The sequence below is a fragment of the Mustela lutreola genome, chromosome 5 (genome assembly GCF_030435805.1).
Source record: "Mustela lutreola isolate mMusLut2 chromosome 5, mMusLut2.pri, whole genome shotgun sequence".
Classification (NCBI taxonomy): domain Eukaryota; kingdom Metazoa; phylum Chordata; class Mammalia; order Carnivora; family Mustelidae; genus Mustela; species Mustela lutreola.
The window spans coordinates 147,911,689-147,933,183 of record NC_081294.1 but is presented as its reverse complement, the minus strand read 5'-3'; the positions used below and the strand labels follow the sequence as shown (position 1 = coordinate 147,933,183).

The following is a 21,495-nucleotide window of genomic DNA, read 5'->3' as shown; positions in this document are numbered from 1 at the left end:
AGTGATTTTCTCTATCGTTTTTCATTTCAGTGATTTACATAGTATTCTTTATTATTTCCTTTCTTCTTATTTTGGGCTCCCTTTTCTTTTTCTATTTTCTTTTTTTAAGATTTATTATTTATTTTAGAGAGCGAGAGAGGGAGGGAGGGAGGGACAGAGGGAGAAGGAGGGAGAGAATTCACAAGCCGAGTCTCCACTGAGCGCAGAGCACCATGCAGGGTTCAGTCTCACAACCCTGAGATCATGACCTGAGCCAAAATCAAGAGCCACATTCTCAACTGACTGAGCCACCCCTTTTTCTTTTTCTCTTTTCTTCAGATGGGTGTGAGGTAATTGATTTAAGCTATTTTTCTTCTCTAACATAGGTGTTTAGGGGTATAAATTTTCCACTAACTACTGAATTAGTGGCATGCCACAAATAATTTCATGTTTTTAAGATTTTTGTTCAGTTCAACATATTTATATTTTCCCTTTTGACTTCTTCTTTGACTCAAGGGTTATTTACAACTCGTGCTGCCTAGTTTCCAAATATTTGGGCATTTTCTCATTTTTTAGTGAGTGCCTGACATTTCAAAGTTTATGTTGCTGAATGCAATATTTTGTTATGTTGCTTTAATGAAGGCTGTCTTTTCTAGATAGGTACATAAGTTATATGGTGACCTTCTCAATCCTTGCCTGATCTCCCATGGCTTGTTTTTAAGTCCTCTGAGAGTGAATCAAAAGTCGTCTTTACTCTAGACCTACTTTAATTCATTGCTTAGGCATTACCTTCCTGGTCTCTGTTGAAAAATCCAATCATTCTGGAGATTTCTGTACTCCGGCTTGTGGGAATTTGAACAACTCCAAGCACCGTGTGAGCTCTAGGAATTGTTTGGTTTTCCCTCTCTGTGGTATCTGTTCTTTCCCCCAACAGCATTTCTTTACTTGACCTCCTAAAGTACAGATTAATATTTCACCAAAGACTCGGCAATGGGGACGGGGAGGAGGAGCGGATTCTGTGCAGATTTTTGCCCTGCAGATTTTAGCTAGCTAGATCTCTCCGGGCATCAGTCATAGTCTCCTCCTCTGGGTGAGATCCCTAAACTCAGTTTCTGTTCCCTGTCCCTGTGCTGCATTTGAGAAATTGCTTATGGGTAGACAAGGTCATTGTAGAGTTTACTTCATTAGTTTCTCTTCTCTTGGGAATCACAGTCCTGTGCTTTCTGTTACCGTGTCTGAGAACAGTGGTTCTATATATTTTATAAGAGTTTGTAGTTGAGTTCAACAGAGGGCTAATTCTAGCCTATGTTCCTCCATCGGGGTGGAAAACAGAAGTCTGATCATCTCTAGATTTGGTAATGTTATTAACCATAAAGTTAATCCTCAGTCTCCTTCACAATCTCTTAGTTGGCTTGTAGTTTTTATTACATTATGTTCTAAAAAGCATGAAAAAGGGCCCCAGGAAAGGGAGCTGGGAAGGACCATAGGCTGGGGACCCAGAGCCCTGGTTCTGGTACTACCCCTGCTACTTAACTCATTGTCTCCCCGGTTGTGTAAGTTCCCAGCGTACCAGCTTTCACATCTATAAAGTAAGATGGTGGGATTTTCCCAAGTTTTCTTTCACTTTTGAAATTCGGTGGAAGAATGTATAATTCCATTCTCGTTCACAGTGTCCGTTAGGAAATACATCTTGCTTTTCTGACCCTGCCATGTCTTTAATAAAATATTAGACAGAATAGGGAGGTATTGAGAGAAACGAGACTAGGATCCTCAGGGGAGGAGGGTGGGCTCACTGGTGTGAAACGGCTGGAGAAAATTTGGGTCTTTGATCAGGGACAAATGAAGGGGAGAACAGGAGGATCGGCACGAATCGGTGTGTGCAGGTGTAGAAAGAGCGAACGGAGAATTGAAAAAGTTTTCCTTCCAGTTGCTGTTTATGCTAGGAAATCTGGCACCTTCCTCAGGGTATGACACACAAGGGAGAAATTTGAGCAATATTAGGAAAGAATTTAGAAGTATCAAAACAAGCAGCGAACTCCAGAGCCAAGCACATGATGTCGTTGGTGTCACAGAGAAAAGAGGTCATTTCATTATCCTATAGAGACATTGAACACACATGCTTCATGGGGCCGAGCCGTCTTCTCTAGGGGATGATTTTGCTCATCCAAGATTCAGATCCTGTATGTTTTGCAAACCAGTGTAGCCAGTCTATCGAGAAAGCACACCTCACGGCTCAGTAAAAGTGCAACTGCGTTTCTCCCACTGTCCTTTACGATTTAGTCTCTGAGATCTTCTTTCCTGCTCCTGCCTAAATACTCTAACAGCCCATAATTTACTGCTCATTCTTCGGTGACAGATGACCTACGTACATGAAGTCACAAATACTGTCCAGATGCAAAAATTAGAGAATTCAGTCCTGGGTCATACTAGAAGCCTTAAACTTCATTTGCTGGGGAATCTCCCTTTCTCTCACTCCGTGCGTACTTCCCCAAGCCGGGGCTGGGGGCTTTGGGTTAGAAGCCTGCAGTGAGGTAGGGGGCAGTGATGTTTCCATTTCTCCACCTCATGGTTCTCATGGCCCCTTCTTCCATCCTGAGAGCTGCTGGTCCTGAGACCCAGCAGGTCCTGTGGGACTAGGGGAGACGGGGAGAGGTGACCCATAGAGCAGGTCTTACCTCGCCATTTGGTCTGACTCTGGCTTTGCACATACATTTTCCCCTCAAATGTTGTTTTCTCACTTTTCCTCTTTCTTCTACAGTTTTCTTGACCCTGAAGGCTGCTTCCTCTGTTTGTTCTTATGGTCATTCATGAATCCTTCCTCAGTGCCACCCCGGGATGTGCAGGGGTGCCTCTCCAGCTTCCTGTTGGTGGCCCTGTTGGACAGAACCCAAGGCCCTGTACTGGCTCACTCCATGTCTCAGGGCACATAACTCTCCCAAGAAATAAATATATATATACACACATACATGCATGCATATATCCCTGACCTGGGGTTGACATGGGTCTCAAGACAGTAGCCCTCTTCTTCTGGTTCTGCCTTCAAAGCAATCAGTCCTCCTGCCTTTCAGAGTCCCTCCTGGTAGGAGTTAGACTCGGACCAGTGTCCATTTTGGCTTTCCCACCAGGATGCTGGGTACCAGCCTCCAAGTCTCTCAGCCTCAGGAAACACCCTCTACTCTCTGAGAGAACTTCTCCCCTTCTAGTTCCTCCTGGTTAGGGACTGCCCTTCTCCTAGCACCCTGAGATCAAGAGCGCTTGGGTAACTATGCCACAGAAATCTCTCTTCCCATATCTTGTCTCCATTCCCTGAACTTCTTTCCTTATATCTTTTAAAAAAATGATTATATTTATTTATTTATTTGAGAGTGAGCATGCATAAACAGAGGGGAGAGGGGCAGAGGCAGAGGGAGAAGCAGACTCCCTGCTGAGCAAGGAGCCCAATGGAGGGCTTGATCCCAGGACCCTGGGATCATGACCTGAGCTGAAGAGGCATATCCGACTGAGCCACCCAGACTCCCTCTCGCATCTATCTTTGATGGAGTTGAGAAGCCCAAGAAGGCCCTGTAGATTCTCGAGGCCATCCACTTCGAAAATCTTCATAACATGGTTTGGCACCTTCTTCTGGAATTGTACCTCTATTATGCCTTGTTGCCTGGTGGAAACTTCAGTTTTAAGATCGTGTTACACAAGTAATAAACAAACATGATTCATGGGCCAAGCCTTGAACCGCAGACCAGTGGTGTAACATCCGTCTTTACTAAACATTTGGATTTCTGAGTGTGTCGTTGTACAAAAACAACTCAGTGGGGACCACTTTCAGGTCTTACTTAACCCTTGGCCAGTTATGTTACTCAGCACTTGGTAGCTTGATCTGGCATATGGCGGCATATGGCAGCCATAAATGCCTTGGAATGAAATACCTTACTGAATGTATATTTCTAATGTGGCAGGAGATGGACCGCCCAAGGACATCATGTGGTCTTGACCCCAAGACCTCCTCCGACACAAGAACATGGCGAGTCCAGGACTCTCTGTGGGACAGGAGAGTGGCTTTGAAATACCTCTCCAGAGGACAGGAGAGTGGCTTTGAAATACCAAGCCCCTACGAGACAAACTTTCCCAAATTAACTACCCCCCGCCCCAGCTGACCGCTTTCAACCCGGACTTCACAGGCACTGTAATAGCATGTTTCGATGAGCTCTGAGGGCACCAGAGGATGGATGGTTCTCTTTTCTGAGGTCAGGATATCCTTACAGGGTTGCTTGAGTCCAAAGCAGAGAGAGCAGGGGAACTAATACCAGCCTTCAGTTCCCAGATGTGGCATAAGCAGATCGTGTGTGCTGCTGGCTGGTCCTGACCTTGGGAGTGAAGACTACATGCCAAAAAGGCTGTGTGTTATAGGGATCTTTCCCGTTTTGTTTGTTTGCAGAAAACCAGGGAGGAAATAGTCGAGTAAAATCCAAGAGTTTCTTTTATTGCACTTTTCTAGAGGCCTAAATCACAAAATGGGAAGGCATGTGCTTGTTGTTTGTTAAAGCCATGACTCTGAGCTGGTTGTCTCTGCTTAGCCTTTTTGAATCTGTAGCCCCCCTCCCCCCCTGCCTTTTTAATTTAAAATCAGTTAATTAACATACAGTATGTTATTTGGTTCAGAGGTAGAGTAGCCCCTTTTGAAGAGCATACAACTTTCCCACTTGCCTGAAGAGTCTGATATTTTCACCTCACAACTTACTCAAGAGTCATATGCTTTGTGCAGTCACAGCAGTGGAGGTGTTCCCAAGCTTTACTTATTTAATTTATTTATTTGTCAGAGAGAGAGTGAGAGTGAGCACAAGCATGGGGAGCAGCAGGCAGAGGAAGAAGCAGGCTCCCTGCTGAGCAAGGAGCCCTGATCAATACAGGGCTCTATCCCAGGACCCTGAGATCATGACCTGAGCTGAAGGCAGCCGCTTAACCTTCTGCGCCACCCAGACCCGCATTCTTCCCATTACATTGTCAATCATTTGATTTTTTTCTACTTCATCACCTATCTTTTAAAGATAGCAACCAATACTACAAAACAAATCCCAGGGCAACAGACTCCGTAAAATTACTGTGTACTTATAAATATACAGCTATCAGATCAAGGTGCCTTTATTTTATAGTCCCTCCGAAGCTGAGAAAATACTTACTCCGTTGCTACAAACCCATGTTTTCACCAAGTGTTAAAAATGATACAAAGAGGAAATACATGACCCCTAACTTCTGGTAGTTTGAACTTTATTAGGAAGACAACTACGGTTGTCTTCAGCTTGACCTCAACTGTGACCTTTGACACCTGTCTAAATCCTTTGTAATTGGTGACTTCCAACTCTCCACCCCGACGCCGTTAACTTATCCCTCCTTGAAGTCTGCTACAGTTCAGCTATATGGAGAGCAATCTGGGAGACTGAAAGGAATATAGGGAATCTGTAGGTTGTTCATTGATAGATTCAGTCACGAATAAGGTGAAAGTTCAAACAGCAGTAAAAGGTCGATAGTGCCATTACTTTCTGGGTGGAGGAGCAGGAAGGCGTGACTCGTTGTTAAGGGGTGCTCAGCTAGCAGGACTCGGAGCAAAGTCTTGCCCCAAAGTGGCTGAGGTCAGAGTTCACAGAGGTCAGAGGTCACGGGCCACCTTCCAGTCCCTGCGAGCTGGGGCAAAGTTAAGTGGGAGGAAACATATAGGGCAAGACAGGCTTGTTGAAAATTACCGTTTTTTGGGACATTGGGGAAGGTATGTGCTACGGTGAGTGCTGTGAAGTGTGTAAACCCGGTGATTCACAGACCTGTACCCCTGGGGCTAATAATACATTATATGTTAATAATAAACATGTGAAAGAAAAATAAAATTAATTACATCTGCAAAAAAAAAAAAAAAAGAAAATTACTGTTTTGTCACAGTGAGGTTATGAACACATCCAGCTGGCTTCCTGGAGAGGCATGACTGGTGCATGTGAATTTTCATGTCAGTGGGGGGCCTTGCCCTGAGTGGAGATGAGTGTGATAATGGGGGGCCCATATTCCTCCACACCTGTTGAATTCCCCTGTTATTTATCTAAGAGCCGGGCCTGAAGCAAGGGTAAATGCATCTGGGACACCAAGCCCCAGGACCTTAGGGGAAAAAAAAAGGAATTAGCATCCACAGTTGTCATTCCAAATCAGGGCCCCGGGTGGCCAAGTCTTAATGAGACTGTGGGTTTATTTTGAGAAGAAAGTTGGTAGCGAGGACCCATCTCTTAGATTCAGACCGTGTTACAGAGGCGGAACCTGCAGATCTCTTCATTAGCCCAGGGCACTCTTGTCTCTAAACTTTTCCTAGTAAATCACCAGTGTGCTGTGGGGTAATGTCACTTTTTGTAATTTTCCATGGAGATGGGGGAAGGAGCAGTAGGGATTTGATAAATCCACCCAAATGTAAATGAAAGTTATTTTTCTTTCGTTTGGCATGGACTTAGATCACTTACCCCAGTGGGTGCAGAATAAAACCTTTTCTAAATTTTCAACCAGGAAGAAGAGGGACCGTGGGACAAAAAGATAAAAATGTAGACGTTCTGCAGCAGACGTTGCTTGCACTGCAGTGGAAGATGAGAGCAATAGTCCGTGCCCCAAAAAGTCACCCTCGTTTAAAAAATAACTTGGTTCTCAAAAGCCTGTCATTGCATATTTGCTATATTTGTTCCTATTTTGTTTGCACAGGGTTTTAAAGGCATATGACGTAATGAAGTAAATAGTATTTTGCGGTCAAAAATTAAATAGGTCCTTTGTATTTTAGGTCTTACAAGAATTCCAAGGTGTGGTGAGAAGGAAAATGTGTGTGTTTTAACTGGAAGGGCAGCAAGGAAGATGAAGGGAAACATTCTAGCTCCTTCCTGAATATAATTATAAGCCGTCATCCCTCCATATTTTTTTTTTGTTTCCCCTAATTTGAAACAAAAATAAATAGATTTTTCCCAAAAATGTATTGCAGGGCCCTTTTGGCATCTCAGATGGAACCCACGTTTGCCAGGAGTGTGTTTCCTTGTTTTGATGAGCCAGCTCTAAAGGCAACTTTTAATGTTACAATTATTCATGATCCGAGCTATGTGGCCCTTTCCAACATGCCAAAGCTGGGTAAGTAATGTTTCCTGTCCTCGTGTATACGTGTATATTAAGGATACATAGGTATGTGTATGTATACAGGCCTATATTTGTGTACGTATATATATTTAACTCTCTAATACCTTTTTAAAAAAAGATTTTATTTATTTATTTGACACAGAGAGAGAGATCACAAGTAGGCAGAGAGGCAGGCAGAGAGAGAGGAGGAAGCAGGCTCCCCGCTGAGCAGAGAGCCCGATGCAAGGCTCGATCCTAGGATCCTGAGATCATGACCCGAGCTGAAGGCAGAGGCTTTAACCCACTGAACCACCCAGGCGCCCCTGTAATACCTTTATCAACAGCTTTTCTAGACCATGCATTTATTATAATTAGGGAAAGCGGGCACTTAGGGTCCGTATCAGCACCAGCATCTCAATGATGGTAAATCTTGATTTCTGCATTGCAAACTGGGGACACCACGTTGTTCTTATTCCTTGGCAGCCCGTCTGCCTGCAAATTTGGCCTTCCATATCGATCATCAGTGATAACAGGCCAGCAGACTTGGTCTGAATCTGGTGCACAGATGTGTTTCATTTGGCTCACATGATTTTTCCCCTCTTCGGATTGAACTTCTAAAAATCCAGAGATTTCTCATAAAAATCAAGATCTTTTACTTCCTTGTAAACTTAGAAGATCCAAGGACCCCAGGCATGCAGGTCCTTCGTGACAGCAATAGTTAGAGCTCATGAGAGGCTGTCGGCTGCAGATGGCCCCCCAGTCCCCACCACTGTGGTCCCCACCACTCCCTGTGACTGACTGTGTGCCAGCCCCATTCACACCAGATATCCGGTCCCCGGCTTTAAAGACCAAGACTGCCTCCACAGAAGACTTTGCTGAAACCTGACGATGGTCAGATTGCCCTTCCTTGACCTTCTGTGGGCCTGGGAGGCTCTAGATGAAGTGTTCTGAGAGCTGGACGGGTCTAGGAAACAGAAATGGTGGAAAAGAGAAGAGGTGGGTTGTCTCTTAGTTGCCTCCTAGTTCCCGTGGATTTAGCACTCCATCAGTATTGTTCAAGATACTGATTCAGAGGAAAATGCTGTCCTTAGATCTTCCTAATGCTGTTTCTTCATTTGTTTTTAATTGAAGTATCATGGACATAAGCGATTACATGAGTTTCAGAGGTACGTCATAGAGATTTGACGGTTATGTGACATTAAGAACTGTTCACCATGATAAGTGTAGTCACCCTCTGTCACCATACAAAGTTAGGATTCTTGATGACATTCTCTATGCTGTACAATCTATCACCATGGCATTAATATATTTTTTTAAGATTATTTATTTTAAGAGAGAGAAAAGAGAGAGCATGCTAGCAGGGGGAGGGGTAGAGGCAGAGGGAGCTGGAGAATCTCAAGCAGGCTCCATGCTGAGCACAGAGCTCAAGGCAGGGTTCGATCTCACAACCCTGAGGTCATGACCTGAGCCCAAACCAAGAGTCAGACACTTAACCTACCGAGCCACCCAGGCGCCCCTCCGTGGCATTGATTTTATCACTGGAAGTCTGTAGCTGTGGATCACCTTCACCCCCCACCTTTTTTCTTTTAAAGATTTTATTCATTCACTTGATAGACAGAGATCACAAGCAGGCAGAGAAACAGGCAGAGAGAGAGAGGAAGAAGCAGGCTCCCTCCTGAGCAGAGAGCCCCATGCGGGGCTCAGTCCCAGGACGCTGAGATCATGACCCGAGCTGAAGGCAGGGGCTTTAACCCACTGAGCCACCCAGGTGCCCCCACCTTCACCCCTTTTGCCCACTTCCCCAAACCCCGTCCCACTGGCCACCGCCATTTTATTCTCTGTATTTATGAGCCTGTTTCCAGTTTTTTTGCTTGTTGGTTGGTTGGTTCATGTGTTTTGCTTTTAAAATTTCACACATCAGTGAAATCATATGGTGTTCGTCTCTCTCTGACTTGTTTCACTTCATATGGTTTTGATGAGTTCGGGATGGAGAAAGCCAAACGGCTCAGACTCTGGGGACTGGCTGAGAGGAAGTCACTGGGTGAAACACGCCCGGACACATCGTTTCAAAGGTGGCTGTTAGTGCTTCGGTTTGCAGTGATCTGGACTAAAACTGGTTTCCGTAGGTCAGTCTGTGAGGAGAGACACGAACGGAAGCGTGTGGACCGTCAGTACATTTTCCACGACGCCCCACATGCCGACTTACTTAGTGGCTTTGGCCGTATGTGACTATGCCTACGTGGACAGAAGCGAAAGGGGCAAGGAGGTGAGTGAGGAAGACCATCCAGGTAAGGGTGCCTCCGTCCTGGCTGCGGATGGTTGGGCCGTTCCTTCTGCATCCGGGAGGGTTACACTTCCATCTCCCATCGTCACCTCCTGACGGCCCCTTTGACTGTTTGCAAGCTCTGTTGAAACTCTTAGTTTGGGGAGCCTCTGAGGGGCTCAGTCAGTTAAGCATCTGCCTTTAGCTCCGGTCATGATCTCGGAGTCTTGGGATTGAGTTCCCCATTGGGATCCATGTTCCGGGGGGCGGGGTCTGCTTCTCCCTCTGCCCCTGTTCCCGATCATGCTTGCTCCCTCTCTCCCGAATGAATAAATAACATCAAGAAAAGAAGAACAAAAGAACTGAAGGAAGGGATGGGAGGGCAAGACAAGGGCAAAGGCAGGGAAACGGAAAAGGAAAGGAAACTTCACAGATGGGATGCCATGGCTCCCCCACACCAGCACCTCCAAGCTCAGGTATGCCGGCCGTTTAGTCCATGAGGTGACTGCAGCCTTGAAGGGGGGTGACAGTGTGTCCGGCATCCCCAACAGCCCCAGGTCCCAGCCGGGAACAACCACCGTGGAGGAAACGGTGCCTGCAGGTGATGAATCAGGGCTGTGGGCTGGCTCAACTCAGGGGCACCCGGCACTTCTCCGGAGCTGGGTGACGGAGGTGCCCTGTCCCAACACCTTGTTTCTGCCCAGTTATGCCTGCCCTCTGTAGTCACCCTTGGGGCAAATAATCTGGGTACCTGCAGCAGTCCTTCACCTGCTGGCTCACGGCTCACCCTGGAGCAGGGAGGGAAGTAAGGCCAATTCTGCAAGCTGTGTTCTTTCTCCTGGCGTCCACCTCCCAGAGCTGAGGACAATCAAGCCCCCAGAGTGGGCGGAGACTCTGTCCTGGGCCCAGCATTTTCCAGGCTTGTACCGTGGACTTGTACTGTGGAGTGGACAAGCCTCTGGCCAGGGGGAGAATCACTCCCAGATACTCCTCCGAAGGTTGAATGAACTGTACCGTCTCCCAGGCAAACTGCAGCTTCTCCTTAGCTCTTGGCTGCAGCCTGATTTCTTTCTTCCCAAAGGGACACTGGTGGGACCTTCAGATTCACAGGTGGAACACAGGCCACATGAAACCTTCAAGACCCCTCCTGACAAATCTCCTCAGGCATGATGTGAAACACCCGCTTCGGACCTGGCATGACGGAGTTACCCAAGGGGGTGTGTTAGCTCCCGCAGCTCAAGTGGCTTGTGGCTCTAGGGGCTGCCCTTCCACAGAAAGTCTGAGAAAAAGGGGCCCATCCACTTCTTGGTGAAAGATAGCCCTGAAAAGAAAACCAGCTGTCACTGAAGCAAAGAGGAAATGGAACGGGCCTAAGAGAAGCATGTTCTTCGCCAGAACATTGAAACTTGGGATGAATTTATCAGTGGAATGCTGCATTTGGCGCAGGCTCAGCTCTCTACAAAGGGAAGGAGTCCGCCGTCTATCCTACAGGGGAACCAGAATGTTCTCTTGGAAGAGGTCCGGATGATACAAACAATTGCTTGTCAAGGAAGAGATAAAAATTTAGTGAGATTGAAAAGGCGGTTAATCCTTGACACAAGGAAACACCGACCTAAGGTTGGAAATAACATCTTTTGAGTAGACCTTAGTGCACACAGGCACATGTAAAAATTTTCAAATTCTCTAAGGTGTTGAGGTCTGCTGGGTGCAGGGAGGACCCCAAGATCACACTGGGGGGTGGCGAGCTGTGATTTTGAAGGAGCCTTACAGCTGTATCTCCCAAGTATTCCTCACTGTTTGGTGTTAGTCCCGCCCCCATGCAGGTTGAAGTCTCCATTGTCAGCCTCCCCTTCAGCTTATAAGATGGTAGTTTAGGGGAGGAGCTTTTGAAACTGAAAGTCGATCCTACAGAGGTTCAGTTATTTCCCCAAATGTTGCAGTGAAAAATGCATCCACCTTGAATGCAGGGGGAAGGTGTGTTCTTTCCACTGAGCTTGGGTGTGGGCTTGGGTGCCGCCATCTTCCCCTGGCCTGGAACTAGAGGTGGGGGTGGGGTAAGCGCAGTGTAGGGGCAGGGCTGAATCCTGGGGCCTCCTTCCCAGGAGAAGGAGGCCTCTGCAGCGTGGGGGAGGCCGAAAAGCATGAGGTCAGAGGCCCCAGAAGCAGGCGGTTGCATTCTGTGAAAAGGGAACATTCCTGAAGACCTCACATAATTCCAAATTCACATAATTCAAGACAAATTTCCCAGCAGAAATACAAGCAGAGGAAGGTGAATGCGTTCTTGGAGCTCAGCATTCTGCAAATATTGTTGTCCTGCTTTTCATCTTTCTAGCGTTTTCTCTGGTGTTCAGCAGAGAACTCCTCAAATTGACGGTATTCATGTCAGGACAATTACCTTAATTCCCTCATTTCTAACTTTCTTTCTTTCTTTTTTTTTTTTAAAGATTTTATTTATTTATTTGACAGAGGTCACAAGTAGGCAGAGAGGTAGGCGGGGGTGGGGGGAGCAGGCTCCCCGCCAAGCAAAGAGCCTGATGCAGGGCTCGATCCCAGAACCCGGGGATCATGACCTGAGCCGAAGGTGGAGGCTTAACCCACTGAGCCTCCCAGGCGCCCCCTCATTTCTAACTTTCATTCCAGGGTTTTTTGAGTTTCGTGCATGTTCCCTGGCATTAACGCTAGCAACCCCATCAAAAAGTGCTCCGATGCTATTGTCGTGGCATAGACAATGATCGCATATTGAAATAATAACGAGGGGCGCCTGGGTGGCTCAGTCGTTAAGCGTCTGCCTTTGGCTCAGGTCATGATCTCAGGGTCCTGAGATGCAGTCCCTCATCAGGCTCCCTGCTCAGCGGGGAGCCCGCTTTTCCCTCTTCCTCTGCCTTTCTCTCTGCTTGTGCTTGCTCTCTCAAATAATTACAATATTTTATAAATAATAATAATAATAATAATAATAATGAATGACAATAATAAAAGAGAAACAAAGGAGCCACCAGAGTGGCAAAATCAGTTCCCAAAGGCCCCAACAATAGCTCGATCACATTAAACTAACAAACCAAGGCAGGGTTGTCTCTTTATCTACGAAAGAGGAAATATCATAAACAGAGATTGTGATTCAGTTACACCACGGCTGTAAAATCATAAAACTCCTGATGAACTTCTTTGAATGAAGGGAATTATAGCCTTATTTAAAACTTTGAGGCTCGCCCTCTTCACGACCTTAGCATTAACAAGCATGAAGAAGCCATTTTAAATTTGCATGATGTGGGGGCACCTGGGTGGCTCAGTGGGTTAAGCCTCTGCCTTCAGCTTGGATCATGATCTCAGTGTCCTGGGATCAAGCCCTGCATCGGGCTCTCCGCTCAGCAGGGAGCCTGCTTCCCCCTCTCTCTCTCTGCCTGCCTCTCTGCCTACTTGTGATCTCTCTGTCAAATAAATAAATAAAATCTTTAAAAAAAAATTTTGCACGATGCGGACGCCTGCAGCCCGTACCACACTGTATAAGCCCTGCTAACTGCACAGTTCTGTTTGGGAACACTGGAAATAGGTCCTAAAAAGGGGAAGCAAGGGTCCAAGATGCCCTTTCATTCAAAGACAGAGTCTACACTTCTTGTCAGGGTAGATACAGGTACAAGGACCACTTCTGAGTTCTCGAAGTTAGACGTGTTACTGGGAAACATTGAAATGACCCTTTCCAGAGAATCACTGCTCACATCGTAGCCAACAGCCTTCTGGATCTTCTCCAGGGCTACATGTACACGTTTCTGGTTGACTCTGGAACAACACAGATTTGAGCCCAGCAGGACCGCTTATACACAGATTTTGTGTCTAGTTCAGCCCTGTAAGTGTATTTTCTCTTCCTTACGATTTCCTTAATAATGTCTTTTCTGTAGCTTACTTTCTTGTAAGAAGCAGTGTGTAGCAGAGAGACGAAATATGTGTTAAGTGACTGTTCCTGTGATCAGTAAGGCTTTCAGTCAATAGCAGCCCTATTAACAGTTAAGTTTTTGGAGACCCAAGAGTGATCTGTGGGTTTTTGACTGCATAGGGTCGCCACTCCTCTAACCCCCCATGCTGTTCAGGGGTGACCTGCCAATGTTCTGTTCCATAGCTTCTTCTGGAAAGGTAAGGCTTGGACTCTAGAGCATTCAGGGAACTGGTGCAGGCAGGCCCCCCATTGCCAAAGTCACGACTGCTTTTCCTAATCGCCACTGAATCGTTTTGATTTAGATACGCATCTGGGCCCGGAAAGACGCCATCGAGAATGGAAATGCAGACTTTGCTCTGAACATCACAGGTCCCATCTTCTCTTTCCTAGAAGATTTATTTAATATTAGTTACCCTCTTCCCAAAACAGGTGAGCCGTCTTCCTTTTCCGATGCAATGGGTTTCCTATTATGGGGGTCCCAGGTTAAGGTCAAAGGGTACACAGAGGCGCCTCCGAGGGCCCACTGTCTCCATTTAACTGCTCTTTTGGGGGCAGCCCTGCCTGCCTCCCAGCCTCGTGTCCTACACCTTCCTGAACACGGAGGGGCCTGTCTGCTATTTCTCTGTACAATGCTGTGTGCCCAGTCCTCAGGATTTAGATTCCTTTGTGTCCTCAGAATTTAGATCCCTCCTGGGTACTCACTGCCAGCCTCCCAGCCCCCAGCCCCGGCTCCCTCTCTTACATTCTGTCCTTTCCTCTTCCCGTACACGGGGGTGAGGGGATATTCTGGACCCTTTTAGCGGGCCTACGTGGGTTCCTCCCGTTCCCATGAATGAGGGTTTTGGGGTGGTGGTGGTTTTCTGCGGGGTGGGGTTTGTTTGGGTTCTGTTTGTTTTTATTCCTACTTTTTAGCTGTGAGTCATGGGGTGAGGACGTGAGGTCCTGTCTGTCAACGTTTGCTGTGTAAAATTGGAATCACGTGTGAACACTAGGATCCTGGAGGAAACACGGAAATGCTTTATTGGTTATAGATCGACAGTGTGTGTCTTTCAAATCGTGTGAGTCACTCAGCTTAGAAAGTCGCCCAGTGTTTTCTCTGTCTACGGTGAGAGTATATTGTGCAAATGTATTGAATTCCTCTGACATATTATGTGAAGTCTTGGGAAACGTGTGCCCTATCAACATAGGCAGAGGGTGGAAGAAGGTAGGAAGTCCCTGTCTGGGAAGTCCAGCCTCCTGAACTCGGTCCGGCGAGCTGAGGGCACTGCTGGCTCAGGAGCAATGGGGCATGAGGCCGGCTTGGCCCAGGCAGGGATCCCAGAAGTGAAATCTGTCCTTTTGGGAGTTGGGGGCATCAGAAGCCTAGCCTTGGAGGCTTCTGAGGCCGGAGGATCTCAAGATGACCCTTGTCTAGGCAAGAAAAGTTCCACACCCCGCTCCGTAAAGCACCCCCTCCATCCAACTAGCCCCTCCATTTACCTCCATCCCCACCTCCCTGTGTCCCCAGTGCTCCCTAGTTTGTACCACCACCGTCTTCGCCCAGCAGCCCTCACTGGGTTACGCTCCCTCCTGCCCCCTCATTCCACCTCCCACCCTGAGGCCCAGGGGATCTTTCCCTAATGAAATCCAACGACCATATCACTGTCCTCATGAAAACCTCTCCCTGGCTTCCCATTGCCCTGAAGATCAAGTCCAGACTCTACTCTGTCTTTACAACATGGATCTCTTGCCACACTCTCAGGGCTTTCAGCAATTCTTCAGAGTTGGAAGGAGGCTGTGCCCACCTCCCCCCACCCCATGCCCCACCCCCCGCCCCGTCCCCTCCTCCACCTTCCTCTTCTCCTCTCTCCCAGGCTCTCTTACATGGGCACTTTGAACATCCAGAGATGAAGTCTCCCCAGCTGGTTAATTCGTATATTTCTCCACTCAGCACCTCCTCCTCCAGGCAGCAGCTTTCCCGGACTCCCTTCTCCTCATGCTTCCACAGCATCCTGTGCACTTCTCTATTCCAGCTCTTGACTTAACTGGATCCTAATTGTCACTCCGACCCCCACCCCCAGCCTTGCCTGCTCTCCGTTAGATCAAGAGTAACCTGGGCTTGGGATCTGACTCTTTTTTTTTTTTTTTTTGGTACCCTCAGAGCCTATGGATAATTCTTCTTTCAGAATAGTAAACAGTAAACTCTGTGTATGTGTGTGTGTGTGTGTGTGTGTGTGTGTGTGAAGGGAATAAATATGTGCAACTTGTTCAGTAATTCCATGTAAATTCTGACTAGATTGTCAGCTTCTGGAAATCAGGGTTATAGTTGGCACATTTCTATATCCTTCATAGCCTCTCAACCGACGTGACACACAGGTGGCCCTTGATCACAACCGTCAAAATGACAGGTGATTAAAATAAGGAGATTTTCTATTACTGGATCTTTAAGAGAAACATAAATGAATGTTTTCTAGTTATTTTAACTCTTGGTCGAGCCATTTAAAAAAACACAAAACAGTGAGGGAATCTGCTTCCCCTCTGCCTACTGCTGCCTTGCTCGGGCTCTCTCTCTTGTTCTCTCTCAAATGAATAAATACTTTAAAAAATAATAATAAATATGGGCTTTTAAGATTTTCAGACTATTTTAGTTTTTTTTTAAGATTTATTTATTTACTTGAGAGAGAGAGGGAGAGACAGTGTGTGTATCCATGAGAGCCAGGGGGAGAGGCAGAGGGAGAGAGACAAGCAGACTCCCCACTGAGTGAGGAGCCCGACACAGGGCTCGACCTCAGGTCACTGAGATGATGACATGAGCCAAAAATCAAGAGTCCAGTGCTTGACCGACTGAGCCACCCAGGGAACCCATCTTGGTGCTTTTTTAATACAAGAGAAGCAGGTGACTGGGACTCTGAGTAGCTGAGTTGAGGGTGGTAGCTTCAGGATGTAGAAGCAAAAGCCACGAATCACCAAGCACGAGACAATAGGCTGGCTAAATAAAAGTCTTAAGAGAAAGAAGATTAAGAAGTGGTAATGGGAGTAGCCTAAATATATAAAGATCCCCTGCAAATAAATAAAAAAATACAGAAGAAAAAATAAGGAAAAGACACACAAATTGATGTTTTATGGAAGAAGGAACACATGTGGCTAATAAACTTATACAGGTTATTTAACCCCATTAGTAATCTAAGAAATGAATGCCCAAGGCCACGGCGATGCACCATTTTATGTCTACTCGCTTGTTAAAAAGGCATCTAACAAATGCCAAATGGTAGAAAAATGGTCTTGTTGAAAGGAGTATCAATTGTCACAACTTTGAAATGTATTTATTATCTTGTGATGTTGTTCGTTAGAATACCTTAAATCTCAGTAATTCCATTTCTAAGTTTATCTCCAAGAAGAATTTGAGCACACATGTACCCGAAGACATGTATAAGAATATTCATAGCTATACTTTTTATAATATAGCCCCAGACAGAAAGCCACCAAAATGGCTATCGTTAGGAGAATGGGTAGATAAATTATGTTTCATTCACACAACAACAACAACAAAAACCTCTATAACAATGAAAATGAAACATTTTCTTCCCCAAAGTTTAAAAACAAAACCCCCCAACCTTGAGGATAATGACTTAGCTGCTGGAAGAAGACACTATAGCATGAGTTGAAAAGGAGCTCAAAGAGAGATGTAAGTCTGCTCTTCTCAAAGTTCGGCAGCTTTGGAATCATCCAGAAGACTTGTTAAAACACAGATGCTGACCTAAGAATTTCTGTTTCAGGAGGTCTGTGGTTGGCCTCAGAATTCTCATCACTATTAAGTTCCCAGGTGGTGCTGATGCTGCTGATCTGGGAGTCACAGTATGAGTTCTTGGCAGCATTCTCAATTAGGGGTTGGTGAGTGATCAGATCTGGCCCACTGCCCTTTTCTGGATGGCCCACGAACTCAGAGCGGTGTTCATGTTTCTTAAATGGCAAAAAAAAAAAAAAAAAAAAAAAAAAAAAAAAAAAATCAAAAAGAGAATATTTTGTGACACATGGAAACTATATGAAATTCAAATCTCAAGGTCCATAAATAAAGTTTTATTGGAACACAGCATACCTATTTGCCTACATAGTGTCTACAGATGTTTTTGCTCTGCAATGCTCGAGTTAAAGATGTGACAGAAAACACATGGCCCACAAAGCTGGAAATATTTCCTATCTGGCTCTTTAAAGGAGGGTTAGCCAGCCCTTACTCTAAAGGGAGAGAGGCAGATTCATGGGTATTTATATCATTATTTTACTTTTTATTTTATATTTGAGATTTTATTTATTAGAGAAAGAGATAGTGAGAGACAGCATAAACAGAGAAGGAGAGGGAGAAGCAGGTTCCCCACGAGCAGGGAGCCCAATGTGGGGCTCAATCCCAGGACCCTGAGATCATGACCCGAGCCAAAGGCAGGCTCTTAACCGACTGAGCCACCCAGGTGCCCCTGTGTCATTATTTTAAAATAATGAGGTAATCATTAAAATAAAATAAAATAGGGCCTTCTGTGAGCCAGCATTGCTAGTTGATCAAGAAACAAGAATTTGCTTACTCCCAGAATTGTGCATTGAAGGTAAACCCCCCCACCTTTTTTTTTTTTTTTTTTTTGTAAACGTTATCAGGATTTAATAAGGAATATCTTTTTTAGAGTTGGTTAAGATTGGACCGCAAGGCTGGGGGCATTCATAGATTAAACGGAGGTTGCGTGTGGGTCCCAAACAACTCAAGCAGAGAATGGTTCGGCTGTAATAGAGAGCAAAAAGGATTGGCTTGAGTGGAGGCCCGCGGTGTTTGCGAGGAAAGTGAGTGGGTTCATGGAGTAAAGGGGTGGCTGCCTGTTAAGGAAAAGGGAGGTAGAAGAGTGCCAACCTAGGCTTAGCAATGAAGTACACCCAAGGATAATAGAGCATGAACTAGATAGAGGAGGCTAGGTAAGGGCTTGGATACCTTTTACTGCACACACCAACTTCAACCATGTATAAATAAACGTAATATATCGAACACAGCACAGAGCACTCCTGTGGCAAACCTAGCGTGCACTATGAAAATGGAATTTCTTCTATTAGCAAAACAAGTTAAAATGTTTTCTTGTTCTTCTAGGTTTATTTTGGGTGGGGGAGGGGCAAAAGGAGAGGGAGAGAGAATCTGAAGCAGGCTCCATACCCAGCTTGTTGCTGCGATCGATCTCACAACCCTGAGATCACAACCTGAGCCAAAGTCAAGAAATGGATGCTTAACCAACTGAGCCACCCAGGTGCCTCTCTTCTTCTAGTTTTAAAACTAATAAACGATCACACCATAGAAAATTTGGAAAAATCAGAAAACGCACAAAAAAGGATAAAAATATCCCGAAATATTTAAGTTTACCAAAGAAACCATAAACAAATTTGAAAGGCAAATCACAAGCTGGTAAAAATATCTGAAGCATATATCACAAGTAACTAGATAACTTTTCTCATATCTAAAAAAAACCTCTAGGGGCGCCTGGGTGGCTCAGTGGGTTAAAGCCTCTGCCTTCGGCTCAGGTCGTGATCCCAGAGTCCTGGGATCGAGCCCCGCATCGGGCTCTCTGCTCAGCAGAGAGCCTGCTTCCCTTCCTCTCTCTCTGCCTGCCTCTCTGCCTACTTGTGATCTCTCTCTCTGTATCAAATAAATGAATAAAATCTTTAAAAAAACAAAACAAAACAAAACAAAAAAACCTCTAACACATCAAAATAAGAAAAACAAAAACGTGAACCATTCACTAAAGAAATAATTCAAGTAGCCAAAAATCTTATTTAAAATGCTCTGCTTCATTATCAGAAACACAAATTAAAGCAATGATATAACTTAATCTTTCAAATGGGTAAGAGGGTTAAAAATTACTACTGCTAATATTAGTCTTAATAATGGGGTACAGGCTCAGAGATAAGGCTACCACTCAGAGATAAGGCAGCTAATGTTTTGGTGTCTGTTTTCCTGCTGTCTGTAGTAATCTCAATCTCTATATATGCGTCTTCGTTTTTAACAAAAATGGAACCATAGTATCGAGACTGTTCTTTAACGGCCTCTTGTTTTGTTTTAAAAGGTAACTGTATGTGGCAACATGATGCAGATAACTGTTCTTTTGTATTGTCATTTTATTTTTTTATATTTTTAACAGATGTATTCATTTATTCCGAGAGAGAGAGAGAAAGACAGAGTGTGTGTGTGTGTTTGTAAGCAAGGGGATGGGAAGAGGGAGTGGGAGAGTCCCAAAGACTCCACGCTGAGCAGGAAGCCTGACATGGGGCTCAATGGCAGGGCCCCGAGAATATGACCTGAGCTAAAACCAGGAGTCTAGACACTCAACTGACTGAGCCACCCAGGTCCCCCTATACTGTCATATTTAAAACACAGAATGCCTACATATCAATTTGGCAAAATAATTTATTTAAATCCTCTGGTTAAACATTTGGACTAATTGCATACCCTCCCCCATTTTGGGGCTACTTTAAGAATGCCAAAGAAAAGCACAGAGAATGTTTATAAATATCCATGCTATTTGTCTTATAAATCCCCAAAGTTGAGTGAGTTAGTCAAAGGTAGGAACATTTTTAAAAAATTATGAAGGGTTTTTCTGCTCACTCCAGAAAGATTGTAGTGATCACACTGTAACCAACAGGTGATATGCCAATTTTCCTGTACCTCATTATTAAGATTGATATTAGCAGTACTAATTTTTAATCCTCTTACCCATTTGAAAGATTAAGTTATATCATTGCTTTAATTGGTGTTTCTGATAATGAAACAGAACATTGTAAGTAAGATTTTTGGCTACTTGAATTATTTCTTTAGTGAATTGTTCACATTTTTGTTTTTCTTTGACAGGTTAAAGTTTTTTAGATATGAGAAAAGTTATCTAGTTACTTGTGATATATGCTTCTATTGGGGTCTGTTATCAAAGAAACAAGACTGAGACAAAGTGAAAGTTATGTAAAGCTTTATTCTGTGCCAAGCATTAGAAGTCAGACTGACTGGCCAGGGCTGCCTCTGAAGAGAGCGACCCCATCCTGATCTCACAGGCTGGTTTTATAGAGCATAACAGTAGACCTCAAGGCACGTGGCTTCTATTGTTAGGACGTTTACTCTAGGAATCGATACCTGGAACCAGTACCAGGAACTACTGGGGCATTTACTCCTGGAATGAAGTCCGTAGATGTAAACAACAATATGGCTACCTAGGCAATATGGAGTCGCTCTGGCTAAGCAGGCCCTAATAGTTAAACAGGTTTTAACATTAAATTGGCCCTAACACTTCAGATATTTTTACCAGTGTGTGATTTGCCTTTCAAATTTGTTTACGGTGTCTTTTGGTAAACTTAAATATTTTCATTTTAACTAGACTACTTCTGGGGCACCTAGGTGGCTCAGTCAGTTGGTTCAGTGTCTACCTTTGGCTCAGGTCATGATCCTGGGGTCCCAGGATCCAGCCCTGCATTGTTGGGGTTCCCTGTCAGCTCAGTGGAGAGCCTGCTTCTCTCTCTCTAACCCCTCCTCCTGCTCACACTCTTTCAAACTATCTCTCTCTCAAATAAATAAAATCTTTAAAAAAATTAACGAGACTCTTTTTTAGAGCTACTTGTAGGTTCAAGGAAAATGACACAGCAAATATAGGCAATTCTTTTTTTTTTTAAGATTTTATTTATTTATTTGACAGGGATAACAAGTAGGCAGAGAGGCAGGCAGAGAGAGAGAGTGGGAAGCAGGCTCCCTGCTGAGCAGAGAGCCCCATGTGAGGCTTGATCCCAAGATCATAAACATTCTTGTGCCAGTTTTTGTGTGGACTTAAGTTTCCAGCTCATTTGGGCAAATAACCTCAATTGCTAGAAATGTGGGCCAGCCTTTATTTATAAATTTCATAAGAAACTGGCAGACTGTCTTCTGGTGTGGCTGTTACCATTTTGCCTTCCCACCAGCAATGAGAGAGTTCCTGCCAGTCCAGATCTTTTCCAGCCTTCGGGAGTGTGCTTTGGATTTAAACCACCCAAATAGGTGTATACTAGTATCTCATTGTTTTAATCTGCAATCTTCCAAGGACACAGGATGCAGAACATCTTTTTACATGTGTATTTGCCAGCTGCCTATCTTATGCAAAGAAATGTCTCTCCAGATTGATTGTTTGCCAATTTTGTAAAGCTTATTTTTTTTTAAGATTTATTTATTATTTATTTGACTGAGATCACAAGT

General features: G+C 44.9%; 1 protein-coding gene across 1 annotated transcript in view; it reads left to right on the top strand.

Moving 5' to 3' along the window:
- LVRN (laeverin) overlaps positions 1 to 21,495 on the top strand; it is a 66,350-nt gene that overhangs the window by 9,848 nt on the left and 35,007 nt on the right. The window contains exons 2-4 of the mRNA XM_059175814.1: positions 6,968 to 7,110; positions 9,222 to 9,361; positions 13,589 to 13,715. Coding sequence (XP_059031797.1) covers positions 6,968 to 7,110; positions 9,222 to 9,361; positions 13,589 to 13,715 — 410 coding nt within the window. The remainder of the gene's footprint in view (positions 1 to 6,967; positions 7,111 to 9,221; positions 9,362 to 13,588; positions 13,716 to 21,495) is intronic.